At 36.6% G+C, this 22,224-nt stretch overlaps 1 protein-coding gene across 13 annotated transcripts in view; it reads left to right on the forward strand.

The window, feature by feature from the left end:
• Nucleotides 1-22,224, forward strand: part of ERBIN (erbb2 interacting protein) — a 123,102-nt gene that overhangs the window by 60,490 nt on the left and 40,388 nt on the right. For 11 of the 13 annotated variants that reach the window (XM_074811584.1, XM_074811597.1, XM_074811591.1 and 8 more), the window contains 4 exons: nucleotides 55-172; nucleotides 13,466-13,544; nucleotides 14,254-14,343; nucleotides 20,251-20,307. In XM_074811584.1, the coding sequence (XP_074667685.1) occupies nucleotides 55-172; nucleotides 13,466-13,544; nucleotides 14,254-14,343; nucleotides 20,251-20,307 (344 nt within the window). Of the gene's footprint in view, nucleotides 1-54; nucleotides 173-2,593; nucleotides 2,738-3,548; nucleotides 3,751-13,465; nucleotides 13,545-14,253; nucleotides 14,344-20,250; nucleotides 20,308-22,224 lie in introns of those variants that run through there. The other 2 variants (XM_074811596.1, XM_074811593.1) reach the window with 2 other exon arrangements.

A 22,224-nucleotide genomic window follows, 5' to 3' on the forward strand; every position in this document is an offset into this window, starting at 1 on the left:
TATATAGGGGAAACTAAGAGAAAGTTGCATTCACTTTTTTCTTTGTTTCAATAGCAACTTTTTAACTGTCAGTCTCTGCACAAGCTGAGTTTGCCAGACAATGATCTAACCACATTGCCAGCATCCATTGCAAATCTCATTAATCTCAGGGAACTGGATGTCAGCAAGAATGGTAAGTCACTTCACTTATATTGGGGTAACTAAAAGGCAAATCACCACTGACTGTACAAAGACACTAGTGAAAGTATAATTTCTAGAAGCTGCACAGCTAGTAAATTTTAAATTACTACTCTAAAATTACTACTCTACTGCTTAACATAAAAGATGCTCTTTTGTGGTCTGGTTATGATATCTATTTGTATCTGCCAGATTGATTGGTTTGTACTTTGAGATTCATTACTGAAAACTGATATTGTAAAATTTTTTGTTCTCTCAAAATGCATATACTCAAATTTATTACTTTTAGTGGCTTTCTCATGTTTCACTATACCAAAGAGGGTTTGCACAAAAATTTGTAAAATTTTGCTGGATTCTATTGTTAGATTTTGTTTCATAGGAAAATTGTTTTCAGTTTATTTTGATGACCTATCTGAAAATTGTTGTAGAACTTGGCTGTGTGCTGTCCTGCTCTGAGGATAGTAACCTTTGTTGTGTGGGGAGAAGCATCTATGGACAATGACTGGTTCACTTGTCTGACTTGTTAAAAATCTATCATTCTGTGTGAGTCATTCTTTTAAAAATTATGAAACGCTGTCAGCCAAGTATTGTACACATGGGACTTTATTAGTGGTGCTGCTTTGGCAAGCTGGCAGATGTGTGCAACTGAGGAAATTGAAATAACTTATATTGTCATCAGACTTAGTTGTGTGGCTTATTTGAGAGAAAAAAAGTTCAATCTTGCTAATTGATGAAGATATAATAATCTTGTTTTACTAATTCAAAGTGAAGTAAGAGGACCTCTCCTTGAAATCATATTTGAAAATAAGAATTAAATAAATATGCCAGAGATTTTATTATGTTAAATTCATTGTTTTATTTGGACAGCTAGCTAATTATGATTCCCCAAAGTGAAGTAAGTTCTGCTTTATTAAGGAAGTATTCCAGCAGCTGAGGTGTTGGCATTCTCCTTAATTGTTCATTGTAGCCCAATCTGTACTTAAACTGTTACTTTATTATTTCTGCCTAATGAACACAGCATTTAGTGTGATAAATTGACTTGATTGTCACTGCTCTGTTCCTGGTACAAGTGGATTAATAGTCTTTCTTAAAGAATACTGGCCTTACTTAAACTTTCAGTGACACACAACAGAGAAAGAATCCTCTTTTTGTCCTAGACTGAACTGTTGAAAGGATTAACTGTTTCCAACACAAGTTCTCAATGCAAAAGACCTAGAAGTGGCAAAAGTGCATTTGAGTTCTAGTGCTGGCAAATTCCTTAGTACATAAATAGGCAGCTGGTCACTTCCCAGCTAGAGAGTTACTTGTCCGTCCAAAATGGTGTAACCTTTAGCTAAGCCCTTAAAATGCTGCTGAAAGAACACTTGTTCCTCTGAGTCAAATAAATTTAAGGAGGCAGTAGCTGAACAAAACGCTATCCCAGAAAACTGTGAAGCTTTGTTTCCTAGAGGTTGTTTTGTTTTGTTTTTAACACCTCTCAGAGAAATGAGAGGACAGAAACTTATATAAACTACGGTCATGTGCCTGTTCTCAATCTTATCATGGTTTGGAAAGCTTCTTTGCCTAGTGTTGCACATCAAAAATAGTCCTGAAGTTACACACTTGTTTACTTGGGGCATCTTGTCTCCCACTATTTGTGAAAGCTCTGTAAAACTCAAAAAAACAGATCAAGGTCCCTGTTTGTCCCTGTTGTATGAAGTAAGAAATAGTGCTGTTTATTCTGCAATAAATTCGGTATTACTTGAGACTTCAGTTTGTTGGCCTAAGTGCCTTTCCCTTTCTGTTTCCCTATCCACTGTTGCAACCACAGAACATTTTTCTCTTGACAGCTGCAAGCCTGTTCCCTTCCCTTATGTCTGCTTTTCTCTTGGTAAGAATTTACTGCTCAGTTTCCCCCTGTTCACCATTGTTCTAATGTGTGTCTATAATACAGCCAAATAGTAAGAGTTTTACTAGTTTTTCAAGACTAGCAAACTGATCAAAATCTCCGATTCTTCCTTCTCCTTTGTTAGAATACAGTGTGGAAGCAGTGGACTTTGTGGGAAACACTGGAATTACTTTTCCTTAATTTCTAAAGAATAAAATTACTAGAGATTAATCACCAGTCTCAGTGCAGGAGGATGAGAGGTATCAAATTCTAAAATAGAGAGTGTTTTTCAGATTCCTATGGTTGTGACAAGTGAAGGTGATGGTTCCTGTAGTATTGATGTGTTTTCTTCTGATGTGAATGCAGCTAAATCATGGAGTGCAGATGCCTTTAGATCAAATATGCATTCAGTTTTAAAGATTGCATTTTAGAAGGGTGGGTAGTTAGACTTTAGCCTTCAAATACCTGCGTACATGAAACATAGTAGGATTTTCATGTAAGATAGTTGAGCTGTTTGTGGCATAGGCATAATCAAATGTATTGACCAAAGAGAAGTATTTAATTTTCTAAAGAACTGATATAAAAATGAAGAATGAAGATTCAGTTTTAAAACGTGTTCAAGTTACCTCATGAATTGCGGAGTCTGGCTCACAGAGGGAGACCTGTTGCACAGGAGAGCATCCAGCTTTCTAAGTAAGAGTACATAGATGTATATATGTGTGCATATTATTTGATGTTTAGATGAAAGATCAAAATTGCAGAAATTCTTCAAGTAAAAATTCTACTACAGTAAAATGTATTAGTCCAAGAAAGCAATCTTTATGATATTTTAACAGCCCATAAAAAGTCTTGCCTTTATAATTTCAGATTTCAGTATGTCTAATTTCATATATACAATATATAAACTGCGTAAAAGAGACATGGCAGATGTGCAAATGCAGATAATTAAGAATATTTAATAATATTTATTCAGAAGAAGGATTCATCTAGTCTAGTGTCCTGTCTCCAACAGTGACCAAAAGCAGAAGCGTAGGAAAGATCTAGTAAAGTACAGAAAGCTGGGAGACACACACGTTTCTTCTGTATGCTCCCAGTGTCCAGCACCTTCTGTTATTGGGCCTTCTTGAGCCAGACAGGTTGGGCGTTTTTGTAGTCTTCATTTGACTCCTTCTCTGTCAATATATCTAGTCTTTGTGTGAAGTGATATATGTTTCGAGGCATGTGCTGAGTTAGGAAGTACAAGCCTCTAACAGTTACTTCTTTGTGGAAGTGTTTGGTTTGGAATATTCATGGATGTAGCCTAAAATATCAAACTGCTGGTATATATGTAGCAAACATAGAATAGAGTTAGTTTTAACTCTGCCTTTAGTCTTGGCAGTAGACAGTATATTCTGTAGTTTTTTGGTAGTAAGTACGTCAGTTGTCCTTTTATTGCATTTTAACGTGATTCCCAAACACTATTGTGAACCCTTAATATCAGAAGTATTCCATTGCTGCTTTCCAGGTATGCTTCAGCTTTGAAACTTTTACCTGAAGCTTGATGCTATCCTAGTCAAAGATGAAATGATACTTGAACACATGGTACAATAAATAAATATGTTCCTATACCAGAAATTACATTCTGCATTGTAGAAAGCATTAAGAGATGCCCTTTTCTCCCAGTCCTACTGGGTTACATCCTAAAGAGAAATTGGAGCATACAGAAGGTAAGACCTACATAGAAAAATGAGTGTTTTATTTATGAAGCTAAAGGAAAATGTAAAACTTTTTAATTCTCTATGGCCAAGTTATTTATCTGTTGACAGTTGTACAGGGAAAAAAAAAAACCTACCAAAAAACCCCACACCACCACTCTTCACCCCTAAATCTGTCTGTTTTAGGGTTTATTAATCTTTAGGGGACAATTGTTTCCTCACGACTCTGGGACGCCAGCCTTAGCCTGCATCTAGGGCAGTGTGGAAGACCATCAAGGAAATATTTTTACCTCTTCTTTGAAGAAGAGGAAAGCATTCATTTACAGTGTATGATGGCATATATAAATGGACAGAAGAGTTAGCTTTATACGTTACTAGAATCAAGTGATTTGAAAGGCTGAAGCATATGATGAGGTGACTGCCAGGGAAATTCCTGGAAGCTTGGTAAATGGGCTTGAAATCACTTGTGCCTGTAGAGTTAGCGTGGTGGGAAACAATGAGATCGTCTGTTTTTTCTTGCTTGAAGGTGGTGAAAGAAAAAGATTGAATTTTTAAGTTCTATTATTCAGGCCTTTGGGAGATTAAATAGCAAGACTAGAAAATAACTAGCAAGACCAAAGAAAACCATTGTGCTTTGGAAATAAGGGCATCTTCAATAGTCTCTTAGATATGAAGGAGTGGTTGTCTTTCCTGCAATGTTACAGTGAATTTAAGTGTGTCAGTTTGTCAGTCTGTACTGCAAGGAATCTTCATGGAAAAATACACAAACTAAACCCAAGAAAACAAACACAACCCCTGCACCCCTCCATCCCACCTCCAGGCATATCTGCCTATAAAATTATTTCAAGTATTTGTAAAGAATGTTATTAATATATGCACATTTAGATCAAATATGTTTTTGTCAGTGTTTTAAAATCATCTACTGATCTGGCAAACTAGCGTTAGTACGCTGTGTGCTGGGGTTTGGGAAGTTAGAGAACATGAATTCAAGAGAGTATTTAGTCTTATTTTGCCCATGTGGTGCATTTAGGAATATAGTTTTTAAAGGAATTGGAAATTATTTTAGTTAGTAGGGAGATAGATCCAAGTTTTATTTTCTACAGGAAGAAGAGAGGAAGATCCTGAATACAAAAATAACTTGCTGTAAATTTGCTGTTTCTCTGCTTATAATGGGGCAGGTGGGGAAGGTGAGATGGGATAAGGGGTTTTATATCATCCATGATAGTGAAATAAAAGAAAAGATAATTGATCTGCTGTGAGTCCTGAGTCTGTAGCTTTACTATAACGTGTCGTCATATAGAGGTCATAAATTTATCCTAAATGTAGGCAGCCATTCTATTTAAAGTTCTCTGTTCCAGTGTTTATAGTATTTCTTCTTAAATATATTGTCTGTCTTATTAAAGATACTGAATAGGATCTGTCTCTGCAGAATAAAAAGATCTCTGGAAGAGAGGATGCAAACAGAATGGAATTTCAATGCAGCTGTGGTCTTGAATGTGGAATTTGAATGTACCAATATGAAATTCTGAAATAAGTTTAATACAAATCTCTTCCTGGACTCAAAAGAAATTTTTGTAACACAGAAATTGCATTGTGGAAGTAATTATGGGTTTTTTACATGTGGATTTGCACGTAAAGGCAGAATGTACCTTTGTTTTTGTAGAGATGTGCTTTGAGTGACAGTCATCACGTATCAGCCAGAAGTGACTGGACAGACAAGACTGAATTTGCAGCCCAGGGTGGTAGGGAGGATGTGGGGAAAAAAGCAAAACAGCTTTACGTGTTTGTTACACTTCAGTTTCAGGTTACTCTGGGGACCTGACAACACTCCAACCATGAATTAGACATAGTCGAATACCACCTGAACCTTGATAATTGTCCAAGACAGCATTATGAACAAAACTGCTGCCTGCAACCTTCCTTGTGTTCCACATCTTGGAATTTTACGCTGCCTTGGCATGTTTAGGTTTATGTAAATTAGTGTGTCAGGCATGTCTTCAAGAAGCAGCATTATTGGCTATCCTTTTCTTTTTTTTTTTTTTTTTTTCCAGAGAAAAGGCATTTAGGAACCTGTCTTCTATTCATACTCCTTCTCCATTATGTTGTGTAAGGAATGTGGCTAGAGCAGGCCTAGAAATACCTTACTCTAAAAATTGAAGTTCTTCCAAATGGTTTGAGGGTGAATGCATGGAAGACTCTTGTGGGCCTGCTGGAGTATCCTAGCTGTGCCAGTACATACGTATACAAAGAATAAAAAACCGAAACCCACAAAAACCCCACTAAACTGCTGTCTTTTTTTCTCTGCGTGCACCAGCTCTGATAATTTAGCAGTGCAAGTAGTTGTGGTGAAAGTGGTGAGGAGGCATTATCCATTTAAACAGATCAGGACACTAACATACAGTATAAAATAGGATTCCTTACTGTTGGCATGAGCTTTTAGCTTTATATGATCTCAAAACAAATTTTAGAAATACTAAACTTGACTCAGACTTGTAATGGGTACAAAGCTATAAAAAAGCAGTGTACATCTTAATGCTGCTAGTTTTTTCCACATGTGAACACTTACTCTGCAAAAGAGCCTTTTGTCTTAATTGTGAATAAATATTTTATTACTATATAAATGTATGTAGTTAAGTACCCACCTTGTTAACAAAATGAGCACCAAATATATTGCCAATACTGTATTTTATTGTAAATCTAATTATAATAGCTATCACAACCAATAAGAGTACAGTTTTCTTTAAAACGCATTAGAAAAGCTTAAAAATCTCTCTTTGGAAGTATTTCCTTGGTTTAGTTCTGTCTTTTATATGAAAACACTGTTTAACTTGTTCCTGTCGGATTTGTAGCTTGGCTGACATTTTTACATTAATCATTACATGGACTGTACACATGTTATGTATTCTCCCTTAGAAAAAAACTCCAAACAGTCCTCCAAGTAAAGATTCAACTTCCATTTTTCATTGTGTAAACATAACAAAGGAGCCCCCAGTCGTAGCTTACAACCCTGCAAATGACCATCGTTAAAGGGAGGACAGATGGAAAAGGAAACTTTAAAACTTCCAGAGTGTGTAGAATTGGAGAAAAGGACTTTGTAAAGTGCAGATGGAGAGGTGAATCTTCTTACTAAGCTGTAATTAGATACTTGTCAAACAAAGTCACTGCAAAGAAAAATCAAGAAATCCAGTGGAATTTGTTTTCAGAATTTTGTAAACATTTTGTAAGATTTTTAGATTAGTGACTTCCTTGATAAAAGCAAAAGTTTTTTGAGGAAGGGACCTTTCCTCTGTAAACAGGGTAGAGAGAGTAGAGAATGATAAATGTATTAAAATTGGTGTTTTATTAAATCTGTGACAAGTGTAATGATAGGTTAAATCTATGACACATTTATTTTTTGGTTTACTTCTTGAGAAAGGTAGGTTTCTTCCACAGGTCTCCAAGCGTGTATATTTTTGTCTTTAGTAAGAGACAGACAGAAAGCCAAGCTTCTGTAATGCTCATATACAAGGAAAACCAAATTACAAGGAATTTGACAATTCTAATGCTCTGAGAGTGCAAGAGGAACAAATGATGTGACATATAGCAGGTTTCAAAAGCTTTGGGATATTTGTTTGCAGAACTAGACAAAAGTGTATTTGCTATAGTTGCTCCTTTCTCTTGAAATTATGATAGGTCTTCACTAAATAAGCCAGAGGCTCCTAAGCTGTTTGGCAGTGACCTCAGTACTGAGTACCATCTTGTGCACAGGTACATGGAGGCCAACCTTGTGAAGAGCTGCAACTCCAGCTCTGAGCAGGAAGGTGTTATTGCTGCCCTGCAGCCTGGTCAGGCATCTCATGGAAACCTGAGATCCTGATTGATCTGAAACCAGCTGTGGTAAGGGACCCTCTAAGAATATTGGAAAGAGGATTGAACGTTAAAAACGAAGGATGGATGGGTCAGAATTGTGCAGTGAATTGATTGGGCTCTAACACTCTGCTTACTTTGAATAATGGAAAGTGCTGCTTTTAATTTAGAAGTTATGCAGAAATCACAGATTAAACCAAATTATATAAATATATAAGAATACAGACTGTGACTGATACTTTAGTTTAGGCTTTCAGTTTAAAATTTCAGCTTTTGCAAACAGATTTTACGTGATCTTTGGGAGAGTTGTGGCATGTATTCTTGAGCTCTGAAAATATTTTGATTGCCATGTTTGATCCATATTGTCAGGGAGGACGGTTGTACCAGAGGCCTGGGTGGAGAAACAAACAAAAGCTGCTCTTTTTATGGTGGAGCTGCTTTCAGGCAGATCCTAATAGCCGCTTGCCCAGAAACTGAGACCACAGAATGAATAGATTAGCTGAGGAAAGAATGTGCGTAATTAAGGTTGCTTTCATATTCACGCAAACTGAGCCTATATGTTTGCTTCTGTGTTCTCTATACTTGTAAGGGTGCAGTGTTACATGGGTGCAGGCTGTGTAGTTTCATTTATTGTGCAGCAAGAGGGCTTTTTGGTGTGCCTGTTGCTTGGAGAGAATTATTTTTTTTCTCTCATTCCACACAAACTGAGAGATCTAGCTGTAAACCCCTTTCTTTGGGGACATTGCCCATATGGCTTCCACAGGATTTATATTTGTTAGTGGTTTTCTTTCTCTCTGCTTTTTAAGGAATTGAATCAATACTTCTTTTTTTTTTTTTCTTTTTAAACTTGTTTAAAACACTTCTGTGTGAGAAGAGATGGAACTTGATTTGGAGGCACTGCCACTGCTATATAGCAATAATGGTTTCAATAACTGGGCATACTAGTTATAGCATTTGATTGTGAAGAAAGCTATGACTACATGACTTGAGTGTGAAGAGCAGAGCAAGCCCCCATCTGCAGTAGGGCTGAAACAATAGTGTACTGGGGTGTCAGCTCTGGGATCCATTGCAGTGAAGGATTTTGCCAGTGGTGCATGTGACTTGCATAATTTCCTGTAAACCCAGAGTTGCCAGTATTTCTACGTGAAAAAAACTTATCTGATGGAGAGAAAAAGTCATCCCAGTTTTCTCTCTTGCTGACCCTAGTGACAGGAAAGGATTGTGCTATGTAGGGGAGGAGATGAGTGTAACTCCAGATGGCGAGTAGGACCCCAATTATACTTACAATTGCCTTAATCCAGTCTAAACAGTGGGACGTTTGTGCACATTTGCTCTGATGAGCTGTGCCAAAACAATCATTGCTCTCAGGGGAGTTAGAGATCAGGCGGAATTCTGTATTTCAGCCATGTTATGTGATCCAGACTGAGGTTGATTACCTTCAGATTTGTGGCCATTGACCCAAAATCCCTATATGACCTTTTTGGTATGCCCTTTGGGCCTGTGCCTCAGCTGGTCCACAGTTGTGATTAAACACCACTTTCTAAGTTAGGCTGGTTAGCTGGTGAGTTTTTTGCCAAGTAGAGTTCTGAATGATGAACGCTTTCTGCTTTTGGCTTAGTTAGACAAGAACTTTAGATTCCTGTAACTTACCTTATTGCCAAAGTTTCCTTAGCAACCTTCCCATCTTTTTTTTTTAGTGTTGTTTTAGGTAGAAACTGGCTAGTGAGTTTAAAAGTGCCTGAAATTTGGGAAAACAGGGAGGAAGGAACAGACAAATACTAAAAGCTATCATGTAAATCTCACTTCTGTGGGAAACTATACAACGAAAAGGACTTTGCTCCCAATTCAGTTTAGATTTGGTCAGAATTAAAGATTACCAGCAAATTGTATTTTCTCATTTTGTGGTCTGCAAATGGTCATAGTCCACAAGTTTGATGGTTTGTATTTTTTTGGAAAACAGTAAGTGATCTGTAAGTCAGCTACAGCACTGAACTGAGTTGGGGTTAGTGGTTGTTACGTAAAGTAGGAAGCAGCAGGATGAAGAGCCTGTCCATATGATGTTTTCAAGGAAAGTGGGATAAGGCTGGCAACAGACTAGATAACCCCCAAGTAATGTGTTGCACTGTCTTCTATAATACTTGGGTATCAGTGTATAAAGAAAACAGTAAGAAACCTGAAAGAAAAATGGGATTTAGAAAGGAATGTGGATCTCAATTTGCAGTGCTCATTTGATCAGGTGCTCATGGAGGACACAGGTGGCTATCAAATGGATTCATTAGCACACTGTTACAAAAGAGGTGTGTAAAGATGTGGTCACGGAGACCCTTGCTTTTCTGAGCTTCCTTAATAGGGAAGAATATTCAGGAGACTAAGGTTAGATAAGCAGAGAAACAAGGAACAGGTCCTCTTATAAAGTGCTCTTTACAGATATTTGTCCTTCTCTCATATCTTTTTCCAATGTCTCTCTGCCTTCTTACTTAACTCTTCTTACTTGCCTTTTGAATTTGCTTTCTTGGTGGGAGAGCTGAAAGAATACTAATCCAACAGTAACTGCATGTTTCTAGCATTCAGGAGGAATATAGCTGAGGAAGAGTGAGTATCTAAAAGTTGTTATATAGCCAGTTGGTAATGCAACTTCCCATCATATGGTAGAGAAGAGCAGTCTTCTAATTTTTTTTTCTGTCTTCTGAATGTGTACTACACACATCAGGTGTATTTCATGCTGTCATTCCCAATTTACTGTTCTTTTAAATGATGGATGCCATTTATCCATACTGAAGTATTGAGTGAGGTTGGTAAAGACAGCATGTATCATAACATTCTTGGCTCTAAGAAGCAGCAAAATTAAATTCATGGGCTCCTTCATTGTTAGCTTTCTCATATCAGTTGATTTTCTGTTGTTAATTTGTTGTTAAAACTGTTGTTGCCTCTTGCCGAAGGCATAGTCAGACAGGAGACTACTGTGGAGTCCTCCAATTATGTACAAAAGCATGCTGATTTAACATGTCTGTATTTGGATAGCTAATATTTTATTTGGCTGTTCTTTTGAGAGTAAGTTTACATTGACATTCTCCTCTCTAGCAGATGTGCTGGGTGTTTTGTTTTCTAGGTAGTTATCACAGATTTAAGTCTTCTATGCTTCAGTGAATTCTTGATACAGGCAGTGGAAACTAATATTAATATTAAAAACATGAGGTTTAACATGTTGGACCAAAACAATCTTTCATCCAAGGACCAAGCCAAGGCCAGTAGTGTGACTATCTTGCTTAGAGAATCTCTCAGTGTGATTCAAACAGCAAAACTAATGGCACAGAATGAGCCTGAAACACAACTCTGCCTCCAAGGAAGAGCTTAGCAGTGGTTTACTCTGACTAATTTAGACAGTTAATTTAAGAAGGTAAAGTTATATCAGCAGCAATAAAGAGGTCTTCATGTACTTTTTAGACAATAGAAGACCACTTCATACAAACCTCTATAACTTCATCTGTATAGGCCTCTTATGTGCTAGATCTTTGTTCATCTGCAATGGCTCAGAATATTGTGTCAGGTTAGATACTTTTTCATCTGTATGTTTGTCGATATTCTTGTTTGGTGAAAGAGGCTTCTTGCTACAATTGGAATTAAGAGCATGTATATTTAAATTTCTTGGAAATGTGTTTCTCTTAATACAAAGATTATATGACAGCAATAGGTAAGGTACATTTCTAGTTTTTCTATGGTAGTTTTCTAACCTTTCTTTAAACCTGTATTTGGACTTGAAAATATCACTGCTGCCTTCCAGAAATTAAACTTCATTACATTACAAGTATTACCTTTTTAGTTTTTATTTTGAACTGTGATAGTGATGAAGTGAATTGAATCAGTATCCCCTGTTGTTGTCTTCTGCTTTGACTACACACAGCCCCAGTAAACTTCACATGGCTGAAGCCATGTATAGAGCGCTATATTTTTATTTACATGTTTGTGCACGTACATGAACACACATGTAGTAAACCAGAAGTGTCAGAAATCTTGGCCTGTATTACAGTTGATGGTTCAATTCCTTCTGGTCCACCCTGCTTCTCTATTTTATTGTTCTCAAGCTCAGCAAGCTATTTCCCAAGAGGATCCATGATACTTTGAGGTATTTAAACACCTGGATTAACTGTGTGGCTTAGTGTGCTTTTCTTGCCTTTCACCTCTCAGTAACAGAGTGCACCACCTGGTATGAGTCAAAAATAATAGGTTCAGCCATTCAGTATGAAAAATAAGTTCCTGTCAAGAAAGTCCTAAAAGTCTACTTTGACAGAAATGGTGTTTCTGCTTAAGCTGACTTTATGGAAAAGTCAGCATGGTGACTTTGACGCTCAACATCACCAACTGACTTAATGTGAAAGCATGTATGTTTTGACTACTTTTCTTGTCAGGTGGTATTGCCATCTATTAAGTCCTAATACACCAGGTCAGTCTTGTTACTGCACAAACGTAGAAAGAACCTAATTCTAAGCTGGCATCAGAAATCGTGTAATATCTTATGTAAGTAAAAACATTACTTAGCAGTTGATGCTTCGCAACATTTTTTCTGCTTCAGTATTGTCAGAACAGATACATGGAGAGACATAACCAAGTCCCACCTGCCAATCTGAATGAGAAGACACACTGCCCTTGTCTTTCTTGCTGCAGCTGGACTATAAGAGACTTAATGTCTCTTGGAGCAGCATGAAATTTCATGCTCCCATGAGCCTAAAACCAAGCATCCACAGACTACAGTTCTTTCTTAGTGGTCTTGTTCCCTGGATTCAGGCTGCCCTCTTCACACACGTAATAAAGCACTCCAGAAGTGGACACAATGGCATGCATTAATTGAAAGACAAAGAGCGAACCTGAAAAAAACAGTTGTCTAAACTATTTGACTAGCATATGGGTTTTTCTTGAAAAAGTAGTGTACTCTTAATCCAAGTGGAAGGATTGCAGTATGAATGGTTGTTATACTTAGGACAAGTTTATTTAAAATAAACACTCCTGTCTCAGGATATAAGAACAATGTAGTGATACATTGCAAAAGCAGCTGCAGGTGTGATAACCATGGTTTTATTTGTTTCTGTGGTATAGTAAAGATTAAGGTGAAAGTCTTGGGCAATGGAATGATTCAGTACTGATTTCTTACTGAGGTAGTGGATACCTGTCTTCTGTTTTCAAGGCCTGTTTTGTCAGTTTTTGACAAATAGAAATTTGGCAGATACATGGGTTGCAAATTCACTCTGGCATGTCTGGAGATAACCTTAGAAACAGAGGAAGCTCCTTATTGTTTTAACTTTCAGACCTGAGTGTGTCTGCAGTGTTTTTGTCCTTCTCTACAAATAGTCTGAAGATAATAGCAAGCATATGTCACATTTTGGGATATCTACGCAGAACCATGAATGCTGTAAACTTACGTTAAAATTTGAAACCTTACCATCTCACCCGGATGTTGTACAAGCCATGTATTTGACAGACAGATCCTTCATTCTACCATGTGTATGAATGCCTTTTCTAAACGAACAAAAAAAATTGGAACCGAGGGCCTGGTCTTAAGTACATTACAAAGTACAAGTACTTTAATATTTGGTAATGATCAGTGGGAATTGTTAGTTTACTGTGTCTCTATAACACTCCTTGGTGAGCTACCTGCTAAGCTACAATATGAATTGCTTTAGGAATAGAATAATAAAAGAATTGATATTTCATAAGGGTATTTCAATAATAAAAACTGTATCTAAAATGAAATATCAGAGAACCAGTCAACTGTTTGCTTAATGAATTAAAGTTTTTATGGCTAGTGGTTTTATGTGCATCATTTTTATGCCTCTGATGGAGTCTGATAATTTAAGACTGTTTCCCTACCTCTCCCTGTATTTTGCAGGCATACAGGAGTTTCCAGAAAATATAAAAAACTGTAAAGTCTTGACAGTTGTAGAGGCCAGCGTAAATCCAATTTCAAAGTAAGTTTGTCATTTTTTGGATGTTTTATAACTTGTGCAAACACTGCTGAGTGTTAAACTTGCCCCAGACACACGCTAACCCTTGGAGGCAAGGAGCAAAGTTACCTGAGAAGTATCTTCATTAACCTCATTGCACTGTGATACCATACAGCTGTCATTAGAGTACGTTGCCCAAGTTCACTTCTCTGTGAACGTAGAGAAACCTGCAAAGTTTTCTTTCTTAATAACAATAATTAATTTTACTCTAAAGCCTGTACCACTGTTTTTCAAATTTAGCTTGTATGAGTAGATTTCCCTGTCACTTTCTGTAGTGACAAAATTAATTTGCCAGAACCAGCACTGCCAGAGATACCAACTTTGTGCAGCATAACTCCTCTGGTGAAAAAAGGTGTTGCATAGATTTTAATTTATCTCACTGTCTCTAATGAATGCCTCCTCCACATTACATGGAGATCACAAATACATAGCATGACTACATTTGTTATTTGTAGTTTTTATTGACTGTAGATACTGTCCTCAATACTTAAAAATAATTTTGAAGCTAATACAGAGACCAAGTATCTAGTGCAGTTTTGTAGAAATTCTGGTACCACCTTAATTTTAACATTATCAGTATGTAGGACTTCAATACTCTACTGTTAAGAAAATATGACTTGATACCCTGAATATAATTGAAACAAAGGCACTAAATTATTTTATTCCTGTATAGGCTTCCAGATGGATTTTCCCAACTGTTAAACCTAACACAGCTGTACCTGAATGATGCTTTTCTTGAGTTTTTGCCAGCCAATTTTGGCAGGTAAGTTGAAGTTGAAACGTAGTTTCTATATTTAGTTTTAAATTTATGCAGAGCAGTTTCTGCTGCTTCTCAAGCAGAGTGTGAACTGGAGGAGGGGAGGAAGTGTGTGTTACCAATCCACTTATGCCACATACTAGTTACAGAAAAAAATCTTGAATCTTTATCATCATTTTTTAATTGGGCTTTTGAAGGACAGACAGAATGCTTATAAAGAGCCAAGAAATAACACTCATTTATGTATGTACTTCTTTTACAACACAAGTCTGGTAAGTACAAGAGACTAGTATTTCTGAAATACGGGTTGTTTATCATGTAGTAATTGGGGTGAAGCAAGTAATGACATCTGTAAGTCTACTTGTACTTTTCTGGATGCACTTCTTCATGTGCCTCTATATATTGTCACTTTCCGGCTTCATCCCATATCCAGCAAGCCTCTCTTTCAGAAGACAGGGCTATTAGTTAACCAGACGTATTGCTGTGTGAAAGCAATTGCCTTAGGCTGTATGGTTATAGTTGGGTCAGTAGAGTTTACAAGAGATTAGAAAAGCCCCCAAATAGAGTGCTGCAGAAGTTTGGCATATCAGGGGATGTACACTGAAAGATCAGCACAGGTGCAGTCCATTAGTGACCATTAGTTTATTAATTATCTGTGATCAGAGTTGTTGGCCTATTCTCCTCTGTCTAGTTATTAGTCATTCCCTGATGAACGGTTAAAAGCACCTGATCCGTTACACACTCATCTGAAAAAAAGCTGCTTATGATGTAGGAGTATGAATTACCATGCTTGTTTCTAGTACACAGATTTTGTGTTTCAAAAGCCCTCATTAAGGTGGAAGAGGAAGTATCTGGAAGATGCATATTCTTTACTTGTTGGCATTTTAATGATTGACTACACATTTTTCTGTTCTGTTTTTTAATAGTCTAACCGAATGGCAAAATTTTCTTAATAAAAAACAGGCACTACAGGTGAAATTGAAGACTTCAGTTTGACACAGTTGGTCTTACAAGTAGTTAATCTTACACATTGTTTAAAAAAGCCTCATTATAATTTTTTCTTCATCACCATGTGTTTCTATAATGCTTAATGGTTAAGGAAATGGTGAAGTCATTAGTTACTAACAGCTTAAGAATAGATCAGTTACTGAAAGCAACTTGAAAGCCAATTCTCCAATATAGTGTTTCTCTTAATAGCTATGAAGAATTCAGCCTCCGTTTTTAAAATACAAAGAGCAACTTGCAGCATCCTAGCTTGTGGCTAGGAGAATGAAATTAAGACCTTCCTTGTCAGCTGTTTTTAAAGGAATTCAAAGTATTCATGTAAGTTTACCTGCTAATAATAGTATTGCACAGAATAAATACTATTCTATAGGAAGGCAATATTTAGATCAAATAAATTAGAAAAAGATGAACTGATAAAATGTCATTTCAAAGTAAGGTTCAGACCCATTTGACATTGAATACTTCTGTAATTGACCAGACTGCTCTGCCACCCCACAACTTTACAACTAATACATAGACACTTGCTAGTGCAAACAGTCTTTTATCTTGTACTTCAGCATACAGGATACTGTTTTCTAAAAACAAACAAAAAAGCTCTGGTAGAAGCTTTTTTTGTTTTTAGAGCATTATTGGTTATTCCCATAAAGGGCAAGTCTTCAGCTTCTTCCAGTTTGGTGCACTGATTGTTTTGTATATGGCCTTATAGCTATTACTTTTCATTACATGGGTACATACAAAGTAACTGAGTTCTGTTGCCTGCTCTTCCTGGCAACTGTAGGCAATAATGCCTCTTAAAAACTAAGCTAATGCCATTTTAAAGCTAGCAAGGTTTTTATGCTCCATGTGTCAGGGTCTGTGTTCCAGCAGTTCAGGTTAGAAACCTGGTTTCCCACATCAGTTTTTCTGTTCATATTCATTTGTTCCACAGTTTAATTGCTGTCATCTCTCATAAGTGTTGTCCCTCATTCTCTCACCTGCTTTTTTTATAGTGTTCTCATATCCCTCTTCTAGTATGTTAGACAATAAAATTCTGTTTCCTTCTGGTATGGCAGGTTTTCCTTTGTGCCTGATTACATTAATATCTCTTGGAATAAGTTTCAGTTTGAATTAATCTTCTTCTTTTTGACAGAGGATGACGATATATATAGCTATGTTTAGAATTCAAATTGAGATCTCTTCATGGCTTGTACAGTGTCATGATTATCTTCTTGTTTCTCTTGGAAACGTCTGTGGTTATGCTCTAGTATACCACTAGCTCTTTTGCAGCTGCCTAGTGTCATTTTCCACATGATCAACTAATGCATTGGACAGCTCAGTTAAAAATGGCTGATGACTCTACAAGAAAATCATGAGTACTTGACTTTGTGGTATGACATCTTGTCCCTTTTCTATATTTTTTCAGTTCTTAGGGTTGTACAGTTTCTTCCCTTGCTGTCTTTTGTGGCATCAGCCAACTTAAACATTTTTCCTATCATTTAAGATTGCTGTTAAAAATGTTGAACAGGATAGTCCCAAAATAGGTTTTCAAGCACCTCTGTCAATAACATTCAGCCTAATACTTAGGAAAGAAAACTTGGTGTAATGCAAACTACTTTTGTTATATCCATGCAGAATTTTATTACATTTACCTCCATGCTTTAGCACAAATTTTGAAGGTGAGAATAAAGCTTTGCATACTATTGAGGTCAAGATTATCCAATCTTTTTTCCCCTTCTTTATGAGCATTACATACTTGCTGTCCTTCGGTGATGATGTACTGGTCCAGCCTGTTAGACTTTCTAAAAATCACCAGGCTTTTATTAAATGTGTCAGTTCCTTTGGAATTCTGAAGTGATAAAGTGGGGTTTTTTCCTCCACTCCCAAATTCTAATTTGAATTCATTAACATTGGCATGGATCCTAGAGTCAGCCTTTATGCCAGTGCACAGAAATCTGAGAACTGCTTATGCTTACCTAAGAAACCCTGATCATGTTTATTTACATTTAAATATACAAATATATAAGCAGAGCATTCTAAATTTGAAGCTCACTGCATGCTAATTTTGAGGCAGGGCTGTAAAAAGGAAACAGTGTTTAAGTTAAGCAAGAAGTTTATCTTCAGTGTCATTCTAAAAACTCTGAGAATGTTTTTTATAACGGGGTATTGCTTCCAGAGACTTTTTACTGTGATGTTGCAATGCATTTGCTTTTGACTATTGTTTCTCAACAATTTTTCAGTAGTATTTGCAGTAGTAGATATCTTTTGTAGTATCTACTTTGGGATAATTTTTTACATAAATGTACGGTGATAATCATGTTGGGGACTTAATTTAGTTACATATATCCAATTTTGCTGAAATTTTTGCAAATGAAGCCTGCTATAGGATACATATATTTCAGTCCTCTTGCCTTTATATTTTGATTACAATTTTTTAAAAAAGCTAACTCTGCGTTAGCAAAACTGCAAAGGAGGTGAAAAATAAAGAACATCTCTCTATGAAATATTTTTAGCTTTCCAAGAAATGACTGCTGTTGAACAGCAAGTTTCTAAGTATACCTGCTTTTTTACAGATTGTGTAGTTAAAGATATCAGATTTAGGAAGAATATTGATCTTACCCTGGCAAGGTGTTCATGTGGAGATTTTGTTTTCTTTAAAAGTTGAGCTACATTTTAAAAGCAAGCTAAGTTGGTTACGTTAAGTAACAGTAGTGCAACAATAATTTTGAGACTGTTACACCAGGTATACCTGAAGTTGAATCTTACAGCTTTGCGTTTAGGTGATGTGTAAATATTTCTGCAGTTACGGGTTTTTCAATCTGAGAAATGAAATATTTTCATATGAGTATGACAAATCTTTGTGATGGAATGGCACGGAAATATATATTCTGACACTTTGATTTCTATTTTTCCTTTAGTATAGGTGGACTAGTTCTCTGTATTTCTTTTGCAAATTAAACCTGTTTTTCCATTCAGTTATAGCAGTTCAGATGCTTAGCATGGGTTTTTACAGCAGCAGTTTATAGAGCAACTAGGCTGAGTATTTGATGTGCATTCTTATATTAAACTTGAATTAACCCTTCCAGTCATAGTGGAAGAGATGACAACTGCTTTCAGTCCAATATTTCTCATCACTTACTGCAAGAAAATTACTAGTTTAGACACAGCCTGTTTCTCCCAGCCAGGAGAGGTTGAAAATGTTTCACTAGTAGCCTCTGTGTAGCTCTGTGCATAAGAAATTTGATACTTGTTTCTTCAATTTCTTAGAGTTAGCTGAAGAAAGAGTAGAACAAGAAGGGTCACAAAGCTATGAACCTTTCTATCACCAAAGGCAGTCTTCAAGTTCACGGAATTAGCTTATTAGAAATGTAGTACAGTCAGTTCTGGCTAAAGTAAAAAAAAGTGTGGGTGTGCATGTATATAGTTTAGCGTATGAAAGGAAGTTTGCTTCTGCTGCATTCAACTGAGAAATTTGACTGCATACATGTGTTGTGAAGAAAAACTACAAACTGTATAGCTATTTTCCCTGTCATTGAAGTAAAACACCAGCTGTAGCCTAATGCAGTGTTTGGTTGTTCTTGGGTTCAGAAGTCCAAGCCCAAAATGACCATCCAAATCTGAGGGTGCTTAATTAAAGAAGTTTTGTTTTGTCACAGATTGCTATCTTAGCATACAGGTAAGGTAAGAAGGCTAGGAAGTCCTTTCCAGTTATGTCCTAGATTGACAGCAATGATATTACCATGAACTGGATTTTTATTAGGGTATTCTTTCAGCATGGTTAGAGTGTTTTTCTTTGAAAAGTTAGGGGGAGGAAGTTCCCCTCCAGCAGTTGCTACCAGATGGCAAGTACTGCTTGCAGTGCTGGGCTACATTGACCTCTGCTCTGTTTCAAGGTGACTGTTATATTCTTAGTTATTCGTAGGCATGACAGATTGCTGCTTTCAAATGCAGCCAAAAATGAGCAAATGTGTAGAGGAAAAATAAACTGTTTTCAGCTTTCTATTTTTACTTTAAGTATAGTTCTTACTAAATCAAATTTACTTAATCAAAATTAAGGTTTTTATGTCTGTCACTCAGTTAAGCACCTTCAGGAAAGACTGGTCTGTTTACTAAGCTCCTTTCTGAGTCAGGGAGCTTAATGCACTATTTTGTGTTGTATGAGGGCTGTTAGTGGATCACCTGTAGAACTCTTGTTCTTACCATCCTGTCTGTATTTAAACCAAACTCAGTTTCTGCATTTCATTTAGCAAAGAGATAGTCTTGTCACTGCTGTTCTGATGCAGAAAGTTCCACTGGGGATGGTACATTGCTTGAATGTCAAGACTACTTGGAACTTATCTTGGCCAAGCAGTTGAGTTTGGAATTTATAGGTTATTTATCTTGCAACCAAGGATTTACTGAAAGAAAGGTCAAATTGCCCTCTAACAGAAATATCAAAGTGGATTAAGAAGCTGACTAGAAAGAGAATATAGAAGGAAATCCAAGATTAATTTAAAGGTTGTTTTTACCATGTGGAAGACCAGAGGTATTCCTCTAATGAGGCTTTTTATATGAAATGGTTTGATACATTGCCAGTATAAGAAATTCAGCATCTTAACTTGTTCAGACTGATCCTACCTGTCTTCCGTTGCTTCCTGTGTACTTCTGTATATGATGATAACATGTACCATAAAGAATCAAATTTAGTGCTTTAAAATCTTTGGGATGAAGAAAAGCAAATGGTTTCAAACAGGTGCAGAAAAGCAGGCAAGATCTAGTTTGTTTCCTGCTTTACCAAAACCAAACCCCAATGAATGAATGAATTTAAAATAACATGCAGATTTTTGCACAAAACATATATTCTTACAGAAAAAATATTTCAAACAAGTTCAGAGATATCTTTTGCGTAAAATACAGTGTATTGTGATAATTTGTCATTCCTTTTTGTTACAGATTAACTAAACTCCAGATATTGGAACTCCGAGAAAACCAGTTAAAAATATTGCCAAAGTAAGTATGGATGATGTTCATTTAAACTATGTTTTTCTGTAGTTATAATGTAGTACATATTGAAAAGTAGATCACAGCTTAAAATGTGTAGCTAAATAACTGAACCAGGTTCTCACCAGGAACTTTTCTTTCACACTACTGAAATTATATCTCCCTTCAGACTGGCTGGTCTGCCTATTCAGAGATTTGCCTACTCAGATATATTTTTTAAAATTTTTTCTGTCCCTGTCCAGCTCTGTGGATTTCTGATCCACCTGTTGAGCTTTTAAGTCATCGTGTGGGCACCTCAGGATGGTCATTATAAGATGTGTGATGCTGCTTGCATGCAGTATTGTATGGCTACCCAGATGCCTGTCTGGGGTACAGTTCTGATGGCTGAGTGTCTGAGACTTAGGCATTGGTAATTAAAATCATTATCTCTAAATCAAATTAGGAGTTTGAGATGCTTGCTCAGAATGACTGAGGGAATGCAATTCCTGTGGCTTGAACACTTTTTTGGTTTCACATACTTCAGGGCTGAAGAAGGTAACAACTTGTTACTGTGTTGCATGGAATCTGTTATGTCATGCCTATTCTACAATGCAACAGGCTTGTTTAACATAATAGCAGCATGTTCCTCAGATGTATTCTCTGTAGGAGTAAAATAGTCTGGAAATTCTTACAGCATTTGTTTTAACAGTAAACCCAATTGTACCTCTCTCTTAAAATCTAGCATCTTTCTAAACCCTGCCTTATCATTCTCACTCATGTCATCAAACAAGCCGCAGCTGATGGTGCAGTTCCTGCTGTTTCTATGAGCTAGAGCAGTGCTCTGAATTTTCTGACTTGGACCCTGGAGATCTAAGTGGGTTAACAGAGGTATAAAGGTCAATGAAGACAGAGGTCCCAAAGATGGGATGTGAATAACTAGCTGTAGAATCCTGAATATGTTGTGGTGTACTGTGAAAGGGGTCCTCCTCTGGCAACAGAAGCTGGTGAAGACAGGTACTGGTTTTGGTGGACTTAAGATGTTTTGCTGGAGAAGAGAAGGAGCTAATAACTGAATATTCACTCTGTCCAGCTCATATGCTAGCAGAGACTTGCATGCAGTAGGCTGAAGTGTGAATTGCTAGCTCTTCAAGTACAACAGCCAGTTTTCTTACTGACTGTAGCTAATTATATGCCTAAAACATGCCCAGGGGTTATGTTCTGTTGGAATTCCCTTTTTGTCTGCCTAGATACTGTACTGTGGTGTCTGCTGTATAAAGATGCCAGAACTCAAATCTGGAATGAAATATATAACATCAGAAAGTGTGAATTTAAATCTTCCAAGTGTGAAACATTCTACTCATTCATGTGGTATAAATATTCTCTTTCAGTAGAAAAAAATTAGAGAACATGTAATTTGGGGTAGTAGCTCTGTAAGTGAAGTTACTCCCAACTGCGGAACAGTAGATATAATTAAAACTTAGAGCTAATACAGATTTTGTTTATAAAATTATTCTGACCTTAATTGCCATAATTAACACTAATAGCATGAATTATATGCAGTATTTTAAAAAGAGTAGTTTATGGAGTGATAAGAGACATCTAAAGAAATGCTGTAATGTATTTAAGCCAAACACAACTTCTGTTGAAGTTGCTGGGATTTTTTTTTTGTTGGCTTCAGTGTTTTTTCAGTATTTTCAGGGTTTCATCCTTGCTGGGAAACTAAACAGAAGCTGTCATGAAGATGTCCTCTGCAGCACCTCCATAATGATCTACAGTACATGCTGAGCTGTCACCTTTATCATTCTCTTCTGCTACTTTTGTGGTTCAGTTAAGGCAGCTTAAAGCTATTGAGACTACTTTTTTTTGCCTTTTTTTTTTTTTTTTTTTTTTTTTTTTTTAGATTTAATCACATTAATGTGCATTTTGCTACAGTGATGCACTGGAAAC

Source organism: Strix aluco, chromosome Z, assembly GCF_031877795.1.
Source record: "Strix aluco isolate bStrAlu1 chromosome Z, bStrAlu1.hap1, whole genome shotgun sequence".
Classification (NCBI taxonomy): domain Eukaryota; kingdom Metazoa; phylum Chordata; class Aves; order Strigiformes; family Strigidae; genus Strix; species Strix aluco.